Source organism: Lampetra planeri, chromosome 25 (genome assembly GCF_965212315.1).
Source record: "Lampetra planeri chromosome 25, kcLamPlan1.2.h2, whole genome shotgun sequence".
NCBI lineage: Eukaryota > Metazoa > Chordata > Hyperoartia > Petromyzontiformes > Petromyzontidae > Lampetra > Lampetra planeri.
The window spans coordinates 2,479,523-2,498,768 of record NC_136131.1 but is presented as its reverse complement, the minus strand read 5'-3'; the positions used below and the strand labels follow the sequence as shown (position 1 = coordinate 2,498,768).

At 43.2% G+C, this 19,246-nt stretch overlaps 1 protein-coding gene across 3 annotated transcripts in view; it reads left to right on the top strand.

The window, feature by feature from the left end:
- The window catches only part of LOC144727240 (uncharacterized), a 63,211-nt gene that overhangs the window by 1,250 nt on the left and 42,715 nt on the right, over nt 1–19,246 (top strand). For all 3 annotated transcript variants that reach the window (XM_078605924.1, XM_078605926.1, XM_078605923.1), the window contains exons 2-4: nt 3,545–3,617; nt 14,908–14,972; nt 19,109–19,158. In XM_078605924.1, the coding sequence (XP_078462050.1) occupies nt 3,604–3,617; nt 14,908–14,972; nt 19,109–19,158 (129 nt within the window). In that variant the 5' untranslated portion in view covers nt 3,545–3,603. The remainder of the gene's footprint in view (nt 1–3,544; nt 3,618–14,907; nt 14,973–19,108; nt 19,159–19,246) is intronic.

The following is a 19,246-nucleotide window of genomic DNA, read 5'->3' as shown; positions in this document are numbered from 1 at the left end:
CATTGGAAGATACTTACATATGTTACACTCCAGAAATGAAGGCAGTAACATTATATTGCAGAACACATGAACCAATTACAAACTTATGACATGCAGTCGTAATTATGATGAACAACAAAAAATGATTAGAGAACTTGAAAACAAGGTTGGATATTTGGACTGCATATAAATTCAAGCCAAAAAAAACTCATCTTGGCTTGAAATGCATTTCGAAGCACAATTGTCTAATTATTGTATTGGCATAAGTACGTTAAGAATGGATAAATAGTTTGCTGATCAATTTAAAACATATTTCAGGGAGTTATCGAATCAAAACTATGAACAGGCTGGTCTGATTTTGGAAAACCAAACCTACTCATTCTTGTGTGAAAAGCAACGCACCAATGCGGCTCAACTGTAAAACTCATCTATAAATTGTAAACTAATTTCTCCAGCACCGCTTTTTGTGTTTAGTTTGTTGTCCTTCCAGCGCACCTCCGATTATTAGCACGGTTGGGTACGTACGGTGCAAAAGAAGTTCAACGTACATACATAAACAAGACCTTGTCATACTCTTTGGTTCTTTCGGTAAAGTCACGTAGATGCGAGGTGACTTTACCGAAAGAACCAAAGAGTATGGATTCCTGAAGTCACGAAAGCTTCAAATCAAGATTAAGACCTTTTAAATTAGTTTACATCATCTGCTATCGACAAAGTGAAATGGAACAAATACTAAGCATTGCAAAGGAGCACGTGGAAATGATGAGCAATATTGGAATTGCACCGCAAGGCAGGGTAAGACGGGCATCGAGGAACAGAAGGCACGCTACGGACATCACGTCGACTTGAGAATTTGTAAGCGGTAATTTGGCAGGGACACGTCAAGTTTCAAGTTTCATTTATTAGGTAAAGCCCTGTGAGCCATTCGGCTCTTGAATCGGGTGCAACCGCAACAAACAAAAAAACAAAAACATGAACAAGAAAACATCTTAAAGTGAATATGTGACTGAGTGCAAACAGAAAATCCAAGAAAAGACATCAAAATATTGCAGAAAAAGCAACGTACACCAACGCTGTGTGCACGTCGCTTGCATGTAGCGATGGCCCCAGTGGACGAGGCTGGCGACGGAGTGGCAGCCAAAAGGAGTGGCAGGGGGAGGTGGGGACCGTTCTTGAGAGACAGTCGACCTCGCAGATGAGTCAGTCGACCTCGCAGATGAGACAAACGCGGTGGTCAGCTCGCACGCAGGAGGGCTTCGGTTGGATCGTTTACGTCGCTGGATCGTCGGCTTGAGATGTGGCGACGGCTTGGGGGGGGAAGGCGTTCATCCAGCGGTGGATTGAACATGGTTGCTCATTGTGACGTTTAAGGTATAGACAATTTAATATGGCTTTAGGCCCATGGCTGCGAGCACATTTTACGTAAATAAAAGCCTCAGTTAAGATTGACTGGGAACATGATATCATGGGACATTTTTTTGCCAGTATCAAAATATGAAAAATAAGAATAGGTGTTGGGAGTCTAAGAATAGGTGTTACCCTTTCTGGCGAATACAACTGGTGTTAAGATGTTCATACACCAAGTAGACACATTTTGGGCACATCATCTCTGCGGCAGCGTATTAAAATTGAGTGGTAGGCCTTCTCGTCGCGGGCAGACGAAGTTACTGTCCATTATTTGAATATTACATCCTCATTCACTGCTTAATTTTGATGTGAATATACGGGGTTCAGTTACAAGCACGACAAAAAATATGTATTATTTATGTTTAATCCTTGTACATACACACACGTAAACTCTATTGTAAATCCAAACATTGTATACATTTAATGTGGGTGGTTTCATTGATGCATTCTGGGTGTTGAGCTATCGTTAAATGCTGACATTTACACATTTCGATTTATTTTGCCGTTTTGCGCAGTCTCCAACCCCCTCTATTTATGTGCTACGGAGAAGGCCCGTTGCCCGAAACGTCGCCAATTTTACTGTGTATATATATTTGCTATGAAGGCCACACGGGTATTATTGACACGCGTGGTGAGTTGCTTCTGTTGTCTGTCGATGGCGCAGCGGCTGCCAACGAATCGGCAAAATGCAGCAGCAGCAGCAGCATCACCAACATAGTTTGTGTAATTGTTCACGGCGTAATTGAACACATTTATAACGCTCGCAGATTTCAATACAAGTTCAACATTTATTTTTTCTTCCGCCCGGTCAGGAACAATTAAATATTTTGCGGGGTTGAAAAAAAAGTCTATTTCAAAGGGCGATTATCTCATTCTTTTATTGGGTTTCGTGTGCTGTGAAGAAGGCCCATTGGCCAAAAAGTAGCCGATTATATAATTTTTTACAAAAAACACAACAGCGTCATTGACGATTGTGTTTTTTCTGGCATTCGTTATTGGTGTTAGCGCGTTACTTCGCGGGGAAATAAATCAGCGGCACATTCCGCTTGGCTCATTCGGGGCCGTCGCGAGAGGCGAGAAACGCACAGTATTGCACGGCGTCGAAATCTACCCCATTGGCACGATTGTCTTCCTTCGACGTATAATTACCACAATGGATCTTATTACTGTTGCACTTTTCTTAACGACTTAATTACAGCTTATAGCGAACACACAACAACAAAAAAACAACCCTCAACACACACTCGTCAACCAACAACACTGCCTTCAAATTTGAATATGGACGCATAATAAAAACATGATGATTACCCTCAGTGATGTTTGTGACAATGGCCCTCAACGTGTTTGTTCTCTATTCAAGGCCACCGTGTTGTCGAGGAATGTGTCATTAATTGTGCTTGGGCACCACTTCCAATGCAGCAGCAGCATCACAGCAGCATCATTCAACTAAACTATGAACTATGTTTTTTTTTATTTTACCAGGTAAGGCCCCACTGGGCTATGTAGCTCTATTCTAGAAGCGACCTGGCCACAAGTGATAGCTCAATGGAGTGGCTTGTCGCATGGAAATTTATAGCAGCCAAATACTCTAATCGCACATTGATTATAAATGTGGAGGGAGGACCCGGAGCAATAACCAGCAGCAATAACCTTGATTCCCATAATGATTATCATGAAAATATCACTAGCTTTCCAAACCAGGTTATTGATGGTTTCGTTAACACTGCAGTGCAATCCACAGTGGCACGAACACACCAATCTAATAATACTAATGTTAACTACCTCGCCTGGTATACCGGAGGTCTTGGGTTCGATCCCTGATCCCTGACGCCTGCTGTATATTTGGAGCTTACGTATTCTCCCCGTGGTAGCGTGGATTTTCCCCTGGATCCTCCGATTTATCCCTCCACATTTAGAATCAATGTGCGTTTAGAGTATTGGGCTGCAATACATTTCCATATGATAAGCCAACTTCATTGACCTGTCATTTGTGGCCAGGTTGCCTCTGAAAAATATCCATATAGCTCAGTGGGCCTAACCTGGTAAAATAAATATAGCTTAGTTTAATAGTTGAAAAGTACATAGCTTCTGCTGCTGTTAACGTTGTTGATAGCTGATTATGACGTCTAACTGCGTACTTATTTTTGTATTGTTATAGCAAACGCAGAAGTTTTGCTCTGGCCCTGAAAAGTGGAAAAGCGGAGAGACCTGCAAAAGATGTTTCCAAACAAGTAAGTGTCCTCCGCAAGGCTGACAAGCCACCATGGCTCACGAGGGAGGTCCAACGCCATCGACCCAATGACCAACTCGATTTATCTGCACGGCCTCGGGACTGAGACTACGACGGCGACGAGATTGACACTGATCGTCACCCACACAGATGTATTGCTGCGAAGGGCTTAACGCGACTGTTAAGCTCCCAGTCTCCCAGGTTGCTACTGCGTTCTTGCGTATGGCAGGCAATATGTTCAGTAGCTAAATGTCAATGTCAGTGCTTGCTGGCCATGACGAGAGGGCTTCACGTGAGAGTTCGTACTTCGTATTCTTAGGGTTTTTTTCCGGTAAAGTCACGTAGGAAAAAATTAAAATTAATAAAAGTAAAATTAAAATAAAATTAAAATCACGACGTCACAGCACGATTGCTGTATCAAGTTACTTGATACAGCAATCGTGCTGTGACGGTTCCACCTGAAGACGGAAGCTTGTGTTGCCTCCGAAACGTCGTGATTTTAATTTTATTTTTTATTTTACTTTTATTTATTTTTATTTTTTACCTACGTGACTTTACCGAAAAAACCTAAGAATATGAATCCTTGCAGTCACGAAAGCTTCAAATCTAGTTCGTACTTCGTTTGGTCACCGTCTCTGCAGTCATATTGTGGACAATTCCGCAACATAATCACGTATCATGCTCTTTGCCCCTTCAGCAAAACTGAATCTGTTTGGCACGGACTTAATAATACTGTATATACCAGCATGCAAAACTGGGTAGAAAGGCAATATATCCGTGGAGATTTTTTTTCCTTGAATAAATGCAGACACGTGCATAATTTGGCCAAAGGTGTTCGCTAATACTCGCATTGAATTTCTTGCTGTGCAATAAGGGAAATTTGCTTCCGTTTAAATACACATTCTGCTGAAATTGGACCTATACCTGAAACAATAGGACCACTGGGATGTATTTCCATCGCTGACATTTACCAGTGATTGTGTTTTGTATGAGTAAACAGTTGTGCAGCATCATTTACCTTTTTAATTATTATAGAAACATCTTGTTAACTTACAATGGAGGTTCCATTCAATTTGTCGACTCATGACGTAAGACCCCACATTTGTAAGGCGTTAAAGGTTAGCGTTGTCATCGTTGTTAAAGGTTATGGTCATAAGGTGTTAAACGTTAAGGCGCCGATAAGGCTGCTGTGCATTTAAATTACTGCCCACGATTTGCAGTGCGATGCACGTTTTGCCACGATGCAGTGTGGCGCAAACACGTCACCGTGTAACCTGCACTGCTTCTTCAGCTCCGTGTCAGAATCAGAATCTTAATTTTATCCTGAAGAAATCCGAACAGCTACAAAGCTCTTTTTTTTCACAGACGTCCAGTTGGGGACGCTTCAGAAAGTTACAATAACAAAGAAAACAAAGGCAATGCAGTGTAATGGCAAGGCAAAAACATCTTGGTCAAAAACTACAATTGAAACCAGTCTGCCCGCTTTCCAGGAAACCCAAACAAGCCACAAAAAGGCACTGGAAACATTGTGGAATGACCTGGCGGCTCGCTGGCTTGTTTGTTTAAGGCAATTGCATGATGTGGGAGTTGTAATTTACAGATATTTGTTCCTGATAATAATTGCCTTTAAAAAAAAATGGTACGCTCTCTTTGTCTGCTGTTTGATGAAATAAAACGTAATGTCTCTTTACACTACAGCTGCACCATTCGTCTCCAGTACAGTGGCCGTTATTATTGAGAACAAGTCTTATTGCGTCATTGGCAACGTTTCAGGCTATGGCCCTTCTAAAATAGCACAACATTTTTTATTAACAAATGTTTAGTTTTTATTGTCTCTGCTTGTTTCACCACTGTGCTGACAGCAGCATCACCAATTAATGTGTTACACGTTAAATATAATAACGGAATAAATAATGGTTATTAGCCATACATTGTGAAGTATGGCCTATGTATATATTAAGTACATTTAAAATGTTGACAATTAAAATGTTTTATGTGTCATGATTTTGAAATGTTTTATGTGACGGGTACCAGTCTAGATGGTGTGAGGTCTAAAATAAGTAAATGTGAACCATTGATGATGAAAGCCCGGCGTTCTGTTTGTTCATCAACTAAATTATAAGAGCCTTTCAGAAGGCCTGAATCAAAAAGTTATAGAAAGTGTAACCCCCGTCCTCCCCCCCCAGATGTGGGGGTAAACAGTTGATCCAGCAGGTTTACAAAAATGGTTGACCATCCCCAACCCCAAAGAAAATATATTTATTTTGTAGGCATATATACCTAAGTAGATAGAGTATCCATTGTAGTAGAGTCAGTAGTAGAGTCAGTGGTATCTACTAGTAGAGTCAGTAGTATGTACTGACTCTATAGTAGTATGTAGGGTGTGTAGGTATATATGCCTACACACCCTACATACAATAGTCAGTAGTTTCTGCACACATTGTTTTTTTCAGTTTCATTTATTTTGTATAGCCCTGTGAGCCATTCGGCTCTTGAATTGGGTGCAACCTCAACAAACCAAAAATAAAAAATATGAACAAGAAAACATCTTAAAGTGACTATGCGCAAACAGAAAATCCAGGAAAAAAACTGCAAAGTCTTCCAGAAAAAAAGCACCGTACACCAATGCTGTGTGCAACAATCCCAGTGGGATGCAAGTCAAACAACAACAACAACAACCACAAGACAACTTATATTAAAGCCATCATTCTAACTCCGTATTACAACAAACAAACATGGCCAAACCACAAAACTTTTCGAAATCACCAAAATAAAGCCATAAGCAATGTAACAGTGATCACAGGGGTGGTGGGGGAAGAAGGGGACATCAGTGGAGTTCGACGGGCGAGGCGAAGCCCTCCGTAGGAGCAAGACTAAGGCAGTCATAGACAGCCTAAATTCTAGTTTATAAAAAAATAACAGATACAGAGTTTACATGAAGGTTGAACTGAATTCCAAATTAAATCGGCAGGAATAAATTGTACTGAAATTTGTGCTTATTATGCTTTACCTATTCATTTGTATTTACTTATTTTAGTGACTTGCTTACCTCTCCTATGCTTTGCACTCCTTTCGTTTATCGCGTTTTTTGTTGGGACTTTCTGCCCCCGTGCCCCCCACTGGACGTCTGTGAAATAAAATCTTTATAGCTCATCTGATTCCTACAGGATAAATAAATATTCAGATTTTGATGCCGAGAAGCGGCGTCCGCACGAGGCGATGCGCATTCACCGAAGCTATTCCCAGAGGCGTTCGTGGATACTCTCTGGATTTGCGAAGCAAAGGCACGGCCGAATGTGAACGGGGGGATAGAGAGAGCGTGTGGATCATCTTGGATGTTTTTTTGGCCGACGACAGTCATTTTAACGTTCAACTGTGGATGAGCTAGATCAGTGGGGAGGTCGGCAAACCAAAATAACCGGGAAGAAGGGACATTCTTTTTTCGAGTTCGGTAAAACTAAAAACAGAAACCTCAATATTTCAAGAGGATCAATGGACGTCACGAGGAAGCAGTCCCCTAAAGAGCCGAAGGTTTGGCGACCCCTGAACTAGAGGGCACCCGTCAGAAGGGCTTCACGAATATGCCTGTCAAGTTGGACCCAAGATAAATGTCATTTTAGGAACGAGAGAGCCCACGTTCACGTTCAGGACACAACTGGAAAACACAGCAGCGGCGATCCGTGCCGGAAGGACAGTCGGTGTAGGGGGACTTGAGCTCTTGTCAATCTGGATACCGGGAGATCGTTGATCGATGTTCGGTCGCCAGGTCCATGATGGCATCGGTCGGGATTTCTGTCTTAACAGAGCGGGCCGTGTGAAGGCTGCCATTTGCCACTCCGGCTGACTTGTGGAGATCACATTGATGAAATAACGAGGCAGATGAGAGTAGATTGGAGTGCTTGGGAAAAGTGAGCTTGATCATGAAAAGCGTAATATTATGATTTTAATCGGTGCGTGTTACCTGGGGAAATGATCGATACAGAGAGTCGGGGAAGACGGTGAATTAAGTTCACTTTGAACAATTGGATGCAACTGGGAGTATCGAATTCAAAGTTCTTGAATAATATCATGAACAGAGCTAAGTGCAAGGAAGGACACGATTGAAGACGTTGAGAAAGGACAACGCTCGCAAAGAGAGAGAGATAAGCTGTGATGTATGGAGTGTAGGGATATTGGAATAAAATCTGAACAACACACAGAGATGCTTGCTATTAAAATGACATTGCAACAAGGGGACACGTGGATTAGAGAACAATGCACAGGTTCGAGAACCATTCTGCCTGCGTATTCGCAGCGTGCCTGTCGTTAAATCATACACCAGGCTCCTTAACGTGCGTATACAGTGTAACAACAACAACTACAACCTGTGAATGGGAATTGTAATTTATAGACCCTAGGACTCGGGGCCACTACTGGACATCTGTGAAAAAAGAGCTTTATAGCTCATCGGATTCCTCCAGTGACAATTACATATTTTGATACTGTCATTGACATGAGTTCACGACTAAAAAGCAGCCAACTGCACTTCAGAATATGCATTTATTACTGGAGGAATCCGATGAGCTCTAACGCTCTCTTTCACAGATGTTCAGGAGATGAACGTAACGAATAGAGAAGAAATCAAATGCATTCTGATAACAAAATTAAATGTATGACCCGTTCCTGTGCGTATGTTAATATTGCAATGCTTTTTCTAGCTTGCTACACTATCAGTTATCGTACTATGATTCGATTCTCGCTCACGACCAATAACATTGACTAAGATTTCAACCGGACCCGGGTCTCCCCTAGGTCTACTCAGCCTCAAATGGGTAACTGGTGCGGTGTGTAGTAAACATCGCCACTGGGGAGACAAAGGCGGCCGGGCGTGGTGCTGGCCACCCACCCACTCGTGTGCCGTGCCGGCCTTCATAGGTGCTCCTCGCAAACAGCACTTGCCCCTACAGTCTGTTCAAGGCTACACGGGGATCTTTGTATGCACAATACTGCATCGTAATGGTTAACCGGTTAATTAAATATAATAACAGCGCGGTTTTTTTGTTGTAGCTGCCGGCGAGGTATCGTGAAAGTATTATCAGTTTAACACGTAGGCTTAAAACATTTTTTGTAAATGTTGTGGATTCACTCTTCAACACACCGGTGGGCTAAAGTAGTAAACTATTTTGTCTTTTGTCAACGTGACACTTTTTTGACTGATTGGCCGTGTCGAGTGGTGGAGGGTTACGACACATTTATAAATAACGCGATCTAACCCAAAAACGTTGATTATGAATACAGTATTATCGTTGTGTAAGCTCACCGGAGGAGAATCTCCAAACCAATTGATATCCCCGTTAATGTCGTGTCCACTGCACTAACTCATGGCCGTCATAGGCACTGGGAGTGCAACACAGCCGACTCAAACGCCACCTGGTCGCGTTGTGTAACATCCTTTCGTCTTTGCGCGAAACGGTACCACGTGTAGAGCAGGCGAATCGTGGGGCAGGGTCTTTCAGGACTAGACTCACTAATCCTATAGCAAACTGTCTACTGTATAGCAGGCTAGCTATTTAGTATGATAGCTAATCCCACAGCAGGCTAGCTATTTAGTATGGCTAATACTACAGCAGGCTAGCTATTTAGTATGGCAGCTAATCCCACAGCAGGCTAGCTATTTAGTATAACTAATACTACAGCAGGATAGCTATTTAGTATGATAGCTAATCCCACAGTAGGCTAGCTATTTAGTATGGCAGCTAATCCTATAGCAGGCTAGCTATATAGTATAACTAATACTACAGCAGACTAGCTATATAGTATGTCTAATCCTAAATTAGGCTAGCTTAACACGGAGGCTTTCGCGTCCAATATAATCCGTAATAGAGGTTTTTTGGGTTAGATCGCGTAAATATATAAATGTGTCGTTAAACCCGCCACCACCCGACACAGCCAACTAGTAAGGGTTGTCACGTAAACAGAACGTGGCCAATTCGTCACTAGTACAGCACTAACCGGTGTGTTGGAGAGCCAAGCCACAACATTTACAATCTGAGTACGACGTTTCGCCAGTAATTACAACCAGCTTCATCAGGCGATAGCCAGATTTGTGGAGAACTTCACCTGTTTCGTTCCTTATGTAGAGGCGCAGATGTAGCAGTGGCCGTTCAGATGTATCAGTGGCTTTCACGACCATTATCCTCATACAGGTGTTTGTTTGTGGGCATGTTCTGTTTACGTGATAAACCTTACTGACTGGCTGTATCAGGTAGTAGCGGCTTTAACGACACATTGATATATTTACGCGATCTAACCCAAAACAACTCTATTATGGATCAAGCTAGCTATATAGTATGATAGCTAATTCTATAGCAGGCTAGCTCTCTCGTTGAAAAATTAGAGGTGGAACCTCGATTAAGAAAGAAAACCAGAGGATGTGAATACATTGTCATTTTCCGGCCTCCGGTTTAAGAATACTGCTCCCGTGGTAGAGCAGCGAGCCCAGACACCCCCGTCAGCTCCCTCATTTTGAGGGTCTATCGCAGGGCCATATCCAATAGGACACAGTAGGCACGGTGCCTAGGGCCTACGAAAACTAAAGGGACTACGAAAAAAAGGCGTTGACCATGTTTTGTTTGTATGATTTAAAAAAAAATATCAAGATATCTTCTTGAGTAATATTTATATCGCAAGTCTAAGCACAGTGTGTCGACAAAGAGGCAGATTCATGTCAATCGGGTTTTTTTTCTCGTAAGGTGAGAGAGGAATTAACACACGAGATTAACTTTTCGAGATGTTTGTTCATTGCAAATTTTGCAATGACGCCTCATTTCTCAATGGAGAGTAGTGCAAGGGAATAAGTGCGCGGCTGGGCGAAGTACGCGTGAAACAAGCGTAGGGGCAGCAGTAACAACTTGCAGAGAGTTATCACTGAAGGCCTACGAAACAGAAGTGCCTACTAGCCCTGGTGTATCGCTCCACGCTTGTTCAGCGTTATTTGCTAGTATATAGAAAATTTTATCAACATTTATATAACCGCTTTCTCCGAGGTGCTTTTGCAGCAATTATAAAAATTGAAAACAAGATGATAAGGGGTTGCGAGGAGGAATTGGTATTATTAAAAGTGGTGATTTAGCTTTAGTGACAGTAGAACAGGAGGGAGTGTTAAGGAGGAGTTGGGATAGGCCCTAGGCCTGGTCACAGCTGGGGGGTGGGAAAAGTAATGAGGTATCATTGCATGGGGAAGACAAAGGGGAATTATTGAATAATGATAACAAGAATGATAAGAATGATGGTCATTTTAGCAAGAAACGAAGAGTCTAGGGAGAAAAAAACCCCCTCCGATGTGGAAAATAACATTTCCCAATTGTCTCCCGAGGTTCAAGCCTAAACTTCCAAGGGTGGTCATAATTACAGCCCATCACCGTCAAGCAAGCGAGATGAGTTTGGAGAGAAGATGACAAACGCAAATGGCGAGATTCATCACCGCTCGCCGCTGCACAATTCCCCGTTACCACCAACACAAATACACAACCGCTCCAAGCGGTACCTGTCTGGAGACACACCGAGCTACCATTGGTCTTCCACAGAGTTCTCTTAACTCCATTCTCCCAAGCATTTCACCAGCGTGAGCTCTGAGTTCCCTTGAGCTAAAATGGCCTTCCACATTACAAAAAAACATTGTTTTGTACACATTCCATCTGCCACGGCCTTCTGGTAGTGCACAATTTCAGCTGCATTGGTTCAACAAGAGCAAAAACTCTTTGGACCAGTTTTGACATTCGGTGCTTGACCAGCAGCGTCAGCCTTGCTTGAACTAATGCCGGTGGAACGGCCCAGTTTTTAGAGGCAAGGATCATCTTTCTTGAATAAGGAGGGCCAAAGTGTTCCATGCAAAACTTCATACAGAACACAAAATAATTATTAGCGTCGCTTTCGAGAGTAGAAGTAGCTGAAAAAAATAATCGGACAATAGCTTTGCAACTCCCTTCCCATATCTGTCCCTCCAAGTACGCACGTTCTACGCAACGAAATAACCCCCCAACATTTCCCTTCAATTCACTTCACTAGCGTGAACATTTGTGAGCGTCTGTGGAATCGCTGATTGCCACACTTGTCAAGTGAATAAAGCAATGCAGTGCATCGACAGAACATTTCCTTGACGGTGATATTTGGAGTATTATTTACAATTTACGGTCTGTATACTTTTGCTCCTGACCGTACTGTGACGAGCGCATATAAAGTGTACGTTCGTTATGCATGTAGGAGCCATGTTCACACACACATATCTCCATACTTGTCAACCCATACGGTTTATCAGTATTCTTGTATAGGAAATTGAGATTTCAGGTCCATACGGCATACAGCCGTTTCACAATACGGGCAAAATATTTTTTTGTCTATTTGTTTGTGTTTCTCCCTTGTGATGGGATTTTGTAGGATGAACGTTGAGATTTAAAAGGGCACGGGGTGAACAATAAGGTGTTAATTGGTCTGTAATAAGGTAGGCTCTGATAATGGGTTGACAGGTATGTATCTCACGATGTATTACACATACATAAAGCACTCATCAATATGATTTCCCAGACCGAGACAATATCCATATATATAAAGCGGTTAGTGCACTGCAAGATTAACCTGGTGGCACAAGTTCCATTCCTGTCCCACGGCTGACATCGGCCGTGAGTGATAATAAGAATAACTGAACTCAGTGTTACGCCAGCTTTAACTCAATCCACACTGACCCAGTGCAGTGAAGTATGGTCAAACAACCCCCCTCATGACCAACACGGTATGTGTGTGCGTGGGTCGGAGGGCTCTAATAACAAGCAGTGAATTAACGAATGGCTGCCAATCATTAGTCGTTACAGCGTGTACACGATGCATGTGTGTACGCGTTACAGCGTGCACGCGATGCACGCGATCCATGCGTGCGCTATGAATGAGTTTAACCACGACATTTGCAATCTTGAGTTGTATTTTACCCGTGCTAAAAACGTGGAGGGGAATACAAAAACACAACAACAACAAGCAGTTCTAAAGAAATGTGTTAATGTCACAATGTAATTGAGTTTATTTCACAGTGTAAATGAGTTTTATTGTAAAATGTGTAGTTTATCAATGCTTTTCTGAAACTTAGTTTTCGTATTCTATGGCATCATTGCTACTAATGTATGTTCACCTCCCGGTCGCTCCCTGATTTGCCAGCTTATCCACATGTCACGTGATAAATAAGATGATAACATGCCTGCATAATCATTGCCTTCCCACTTAAAACGGACAAACGTATTTCTTCCACAACCCATCAGCCGAGTGGCCTTTCTTCAGGCAGTGCATCATTTCATTCGCGTTGTTTCAAGACAAGCAAACTCTGCACCGGTTACCGACATTCATTTTCTTATCCGCAGTCAGGCTTTGCATGAATCGATGCAGGTGAACTGACGATCTTACGGACAAGGAATATGTGAATATGTGGAGACTCGTACTGTCCTCGCATTTATTTATTCGAATTTATATTCTGTACAACGACGCTATGATTAATTTGACGTGCGTTGCGTGGATTCCCCTCGGGTTTTTTTTCGCGTGTGCTCAGTGGAGTTATGGCGGTCGTGTAAAGCGATCGTTTACGTTCAAACGACTCTCTTACTAATTTCCCTTCCTTGGGGCCATATCCTCGACTTACCAAAGTTGGGGCCATATCCTCGACTTAAGAAAGTGTCGCCGCTGAGGCATAGTACTGAGGAATATGAATAGTAACAATAATTAAAATGTAGAGTGCGCATTCCATCCTAGGTACCCAAAGCACAATGCATGGTAAGCAGGAAACAAAAACAGAACCAGGGCAACCGACCAAATTAAAGAAATGGGTTTTCAAAGCAGACTTAAAAATATATCTACTGTCTCCGATTGCCTGATTTCAAGTGGCAAGGCTGGGATTTCAAGTGGCAAGGCATTCCATAGCTTGGGTGCCACGCTAGCAAAAGCCCAATCACCAAAAGTGCTGGGGAACCGCGCTGGGGAATTGTGCTGCCACTCGTAGGTGGCAAAGCCCCTGGGTATCGGCTCCCCCGCCACTCGCTAACTTCACGTGAATATTATCCGGCAGAGAACGCAAGGGAATGAAGGGATGGGGACGGTACAAAACAAGGTATCCTATGAATGAATATCGCTGATCACCATGAGCTATGAATGCCTTGATGCATTGTTACTGTTCGCCTTATAGAAGGATGTCTCTGGTGTAGGACAATCAGCTACTGGCAAATGAGGTTCCAATGGTGTAAATGCTTACCCCGAGCTCTCATACCCTGATGGTGCATTGTCTTTGAGTTGTGCACCTTTTGGCGTCATCTGGTCCAACACCATGTGAGACTAGGCTCTAAGGAAAGCTGTCTCGGGTGTGGACCAATCAACTTTAAGGACAGTGCATACATTATCAGAGTTGTGTTTTTTGTTTGCATTCCGACTGAAGGTATTGTGGTCAATGCAAACATGACTCCTTGTAAAAAAAGGTGTCAGTTTTGTTGCCAGATTAAAGGGTAAAAAAACAATTATCATATTTATTATTATTATCAGAGCATGTTTGTTTGCATGTTCACCACAAGTACGTGTCGTTAATGCAAAGTTGTTTCGTTGCAAAAGGTTTCTACTTGGTGTTTAAACGTCTTAATACCTCCTGTTTTAATGCAAAAAAGGGTAAAACCTCTTCTTACTTTTCATACTTTAATACTGGCGAAAAAAAGGTCCCATAGATATCACCCGAGACGATGTCCATCCGGGCCTCGACATTAGCAACAGTAGTTGGAGTAACGACGTATACATTCGTTGTTCCACCATTCGCCAGGTTCAGGTTCAATCAATGCAGCTATTCCATACATTTGTAAATACCTTCGCCATTGAGGGTGACAATTGTATTGGTCACCAAGTTACAGCTTAATTCTTGTATATAAAGGTCGCTTTGTTGGCTGCGCGAGGGCGTCCTGCCACCTCTGCGGAGTTGTGCTCCTCTTTTCCTCTCTCTGTGATCATTGTGTGCGTTTCGCCATCATCGCGTGGCACATTTGCCAACTGGTGACAAATGCTTTGCAGGAGGATAAATATCGCACGCCAGTTCCATGGTTTGTAGCCGCATTCGCCGCGTGAAATGTCTACAAAAATATCACCGAAAGGAGGTTACATCATCGTTCAACAAAGTCCCCCTTGGCTACGGTCGCCAAAACGCCGTCGTTAAATTAATCTCCACACTCTCTCCGTTATTTTTCATCAGCTCCGCTTGCCAAGTGCCTGCTGCAGATAACCTCGCTTCTTGATTCCCACAGATTTGGCAGAGGCCAATCTGCGGTGCAGCCTTCCCGCCAGCTTACCAGCGGTCCGACGCCCATGGGTGAGTGTGGTTTATTAAGTCACTCACATGCGGGGGGAAATGTTGCAGTTTTAAACAATTGCTATTTGGCACCGGGGTGAGGTCGTCTCGTGTGATTGTTTGTTGTAGTACAGAGTTAGACTGATGGCCTTAATCTAAGTTGTCTTGTGGTTCTTGTTGTTTGACTTGCATCCCACTGGGATTTTTGCACACAGTGTTGGTGTACGGTGCTTTTTCTGCAATATTTCGCCGTCTTTTCTTGGATTTTCTGTTTGCGCATAGTCACATAGTCACTTTAAGATGTTTTCTTGTTCATGTTTTTGTTTTTTGTTTGTTACGGTTGCACCCGATTCAAGAACCGAATGGCTCACAGGGCTCTACCTAATAAATGAACTTGAACTTGACTGTGGCTCTACTGAGGCAGGGGGTCTGCAACCAAAATAACAATAAGTGAAATTTTTTTTGTTTTTCGGTAAAAACCCCCCCTCAATATTTCAAGAGCCGCAATGCACGTGAATACGAGACGGTGGTCCTGACATAACTAAGGTCACGAAGCAGCAGTCCTCGAAGAGCCGTGCGCAGCTCTGGAGTCGACCCCTGCTCTAGAGCAACTCTTTGTGGAGCCTCCAGGCCTGTGCTGTGGGATGCACTGACATCGTGAGGTGGCTGAGGGCGCAGCGCACCGATGTTGCGGCCTGCTACACGATGTGGTACATTGCAAGAACTTCCACCTACGATAATTGTTTTTTACCCTTCTATCTGGCAACAAAACTGACACCTTTTTTACAAGAGTCATGTTTGCATAGACCACAATACCTGCAGCCATAATGCAAACAAAAAAACATAACTATGATAATATATGCACTGTCCTTGAAGTTGATTGGTCCACACCCGAGACAGCTTTCCTTAGAGCCTAGTCTCACATGGGTTGGACCAGATGACGCCAAAAGGCGCACTATCAACTTCAAGGACAGTGCATATATTATCAGAGTTATGTTTTCTGTTTGCATTATGGCTGCAGGTATTGTGGTCTATGCAAACATGACTCCTTGTAAAAAAGGCGTCAATTTTGTTGCCAGATAGAAGGGTAAAAAAACAATGATCATATTTTGTATTGGCAAATGAGGTTCCAGTGGTGTAAAAACTTCCACCTACGTTCACCAACTTGCACAATTAAAGGCCCTTCAACTTTCACGGTTGGCCACGGTGGACTACAAACTCGCGTAAACTTTGGTTTTCCTAGTAAATGAATAAAACGATTCCTACGTGCTGCGGGGGGATATGCCAGATGGAAACGTGGTGAAAAAGGGCATCGATCTTCTTGGTTCTTTCGGTAAAGTCACGTAGAAGGGAAATAATAAAATAATAAAAATAAAACATAATAAAATACAATTCTCACGACGTTTCGGCCACAACGCAAGCAGCCGTCCTCAGGTGAAGAACAGGTCTGTCGGAAAGACAGCGTCTGAATGAACACCACCAAGCTTGGCAGCGTATATTATTGTTTTATTTTTATTATTTTATTATTTCCCTTCTACGTGACTTTACCGAAAGAACCAAGAAGATTAATCCCTGCAGTCACGAACGCTTTAAATCAAAAGGCCATCGATGTCCGCGCTCATCCCCTCCTAGTTCTAGCAATTGTTGGCGAGCGTAGGTGGGCCATGGGTGTCTACTGACACGCCGAATTGGCACCCCTGGGTTATGCTGCGGCTCCCCTGTTGAGATGGCGCCCACCACGTGCTCACTACGCACACAATGTTGCTATTTTCTGGAGAGGGCTCATGGCCTCGAATGCTGGGCTCGTGACGACGACGAATTGAGCCACAGTTCCTCTAACAGAATTCATGTTGACTCTCACGATACGCGTCGAGATAGCGTGTGAGAATCAATCATTTTCCCTCCACGTTTAGAATCAACATCACCACGCCTTCAGAGTATTTGGCTGCTATGTATTCCCACGTGATGATAAGCCACTTCGTTGAGCTATCGTTCGTGATAGCCAGGTTGCTGCTGCAAATTAGCTATGTAGCTCAGTGGGCCTTTCCTGCTAAATAAAACATTTATTTTATTAACGATCTGTGTAAATTGTTACGTAAATTGTACATTTAGGCGACCGGAATAAAATGCGTACAGACGACAACGTGTAAAAAAAAATGCGACGAAATTTTAATTTCTTGAAGTGATTTGTGAGCCCAAATCATGACATGTCGTCAAATAACTTTGATTCCATTGGTCAATGGACTTCAATATCGCAGCGCTTTATTTCAGTGATGAAACGGCTCATGTATATTGGTTAATTTCCCGCAGTGTGTCTAGACTGAGTGCAGAGATTGTGTAAGTATTGCATTCTGCTTTAAACAAACGATGCAGTAATCCAGCTGCTGCCGTAAGCAGTGGTTCGCAAACACAAATCACACTCGTCCTAATGTTAGGACGCTGTCGTTCCGACAGCCCTGTTCTTCACCTAAGGACGGCTGCTTGCGTTGTGGCCGAAACGTCGTGAGAATTTTGTTTAATTTTTATTTTATTATTTCCCTTCTACGTGACTTTACCGAAAGAACCAAGAATATGAATCTATGCAGTCACGAAAGCTTTAAACCGAAACAAATCACACTCGTCAAGAACACCGTGGCCTTAAAAGAAAAATATATATTATCGGCAACGTTTCAGGCAACATGCTTGCTTCACGGCAAATACGTGCAGCAGTTCAGCAGCAAATACAATCAACAAAGTTGTATGTTTTTGACGTTTCTGTCATCTCTTTTTCTTGTTTTTATTATGGACTATTGGTGGCCCAGGGTCGCTTTTGCAAATGAGACCCATACTCGAGTTGTCACCCCTGGTCGAACAAAATTAACTTGAAACACAAAATGCGCCTTTGGCAAACAGAGAGACGCAATGCAGACCAGTTAAGTGTTACAGCTGCCACCGATTGTCTTTGAAGTGTGCCCCTGGGAGATCTTGTTGATACCTTTGTAGAGGGGTTAGCGACGACTCACTCAGAGACGTAAGTTTATTAAGGGCTACACAACACACGTGCGGGGGCGGGGGGTGAACCACTTCCCAGAGGTCAGGGGTCCCGTGCTAGGTCCCACTGAGTCCCGACACAGCCGGCTGCCCCGTGCCGTCTCCTCTGCGCCGGCCGTGGGACCAGCCAACACGGCCGACCGAGGACCACAGCCACGTCCAGCCCTGACGCTGTGCTATATCCCCTAGTCATATCCTCTTGCCCCTGGCTCCCCCCGTTCCAACCTACTCCGACCCTTGACTTCACGTCACGGGCTCCCCCCTTTATACTCGAGGAGCTGTGTCGTCATGTGCGCCGTCCAGCGCGCGTGACCCCACGTCCCGTGACGTCATCGCACCGGACAGCGCACGTGACGCCACTACTCTCTTCTACTCCTCTACACCTTCAATGACTTTGCTGGCTCTTGAGCTACTAGGGCAGGGGTCAGCAACCTGCGGTCCCAGGGCCGCACAAGGCTCTTTAAGGGCTGCTTCGTGACCGTTGTTTGCAATGCACCGTCTCGTGTTCACCACACTGCATTGCGCCTCTTGAACATATTGAGGGATTTTATATTTCGATTTAAAGCTTTCGTGACTGCAGGGATTCATCTGCTTGGTTCTTTCGGTAAAGTCACGTAGAAGGGAAATAATAAAATAATAAAAATAAAACATAATAATATACGCTGCCAAGCTTGGTGGTGTTTCATTCAGACGCTGTCTTTCCGACAGACCTGTTCTTCACCTGAGGACGGCTGCTTGCGTTGTGGCCGATATAGTAGAAGGGAAATAATAAAATAATAAAAATAACCACGATAAAATAATTATTTTATTATGTAAAAAAATAATAAACCATAATATATTATTTATTTTATTATGTTTTATTTCTATTATTTTATTATTTCCCTTCTACGTGACTTTACCGAAAGAACCATGAAGATTTTATATTTGTTTGCGAATTCGACAAAAATGGCTCTTCTTGTTATGTTGGTTGCCGACCCCCTGACCTAGGGAGAGTAAGGAGGCACGGATAAGAGCAATTTCACGATTTATTTTGCAGCTAATGTCACGTGATATTGCAATATATACAGCAACTCGTACAAAATGTGATTGTTTAAAGCGCAGTAATTGCTGTGCGTATCACTTCACAGACTCGCAGAAGGCAGACGATGTGAATGGAGAGTGGCCTGACGAAGAATTTGTAAGTACAAATTGTGGCGGCGTTCTGCTGTGTGTTGTATTATACGAGTATTATAATGATGATAATTATCATCATCATCATCACTCCC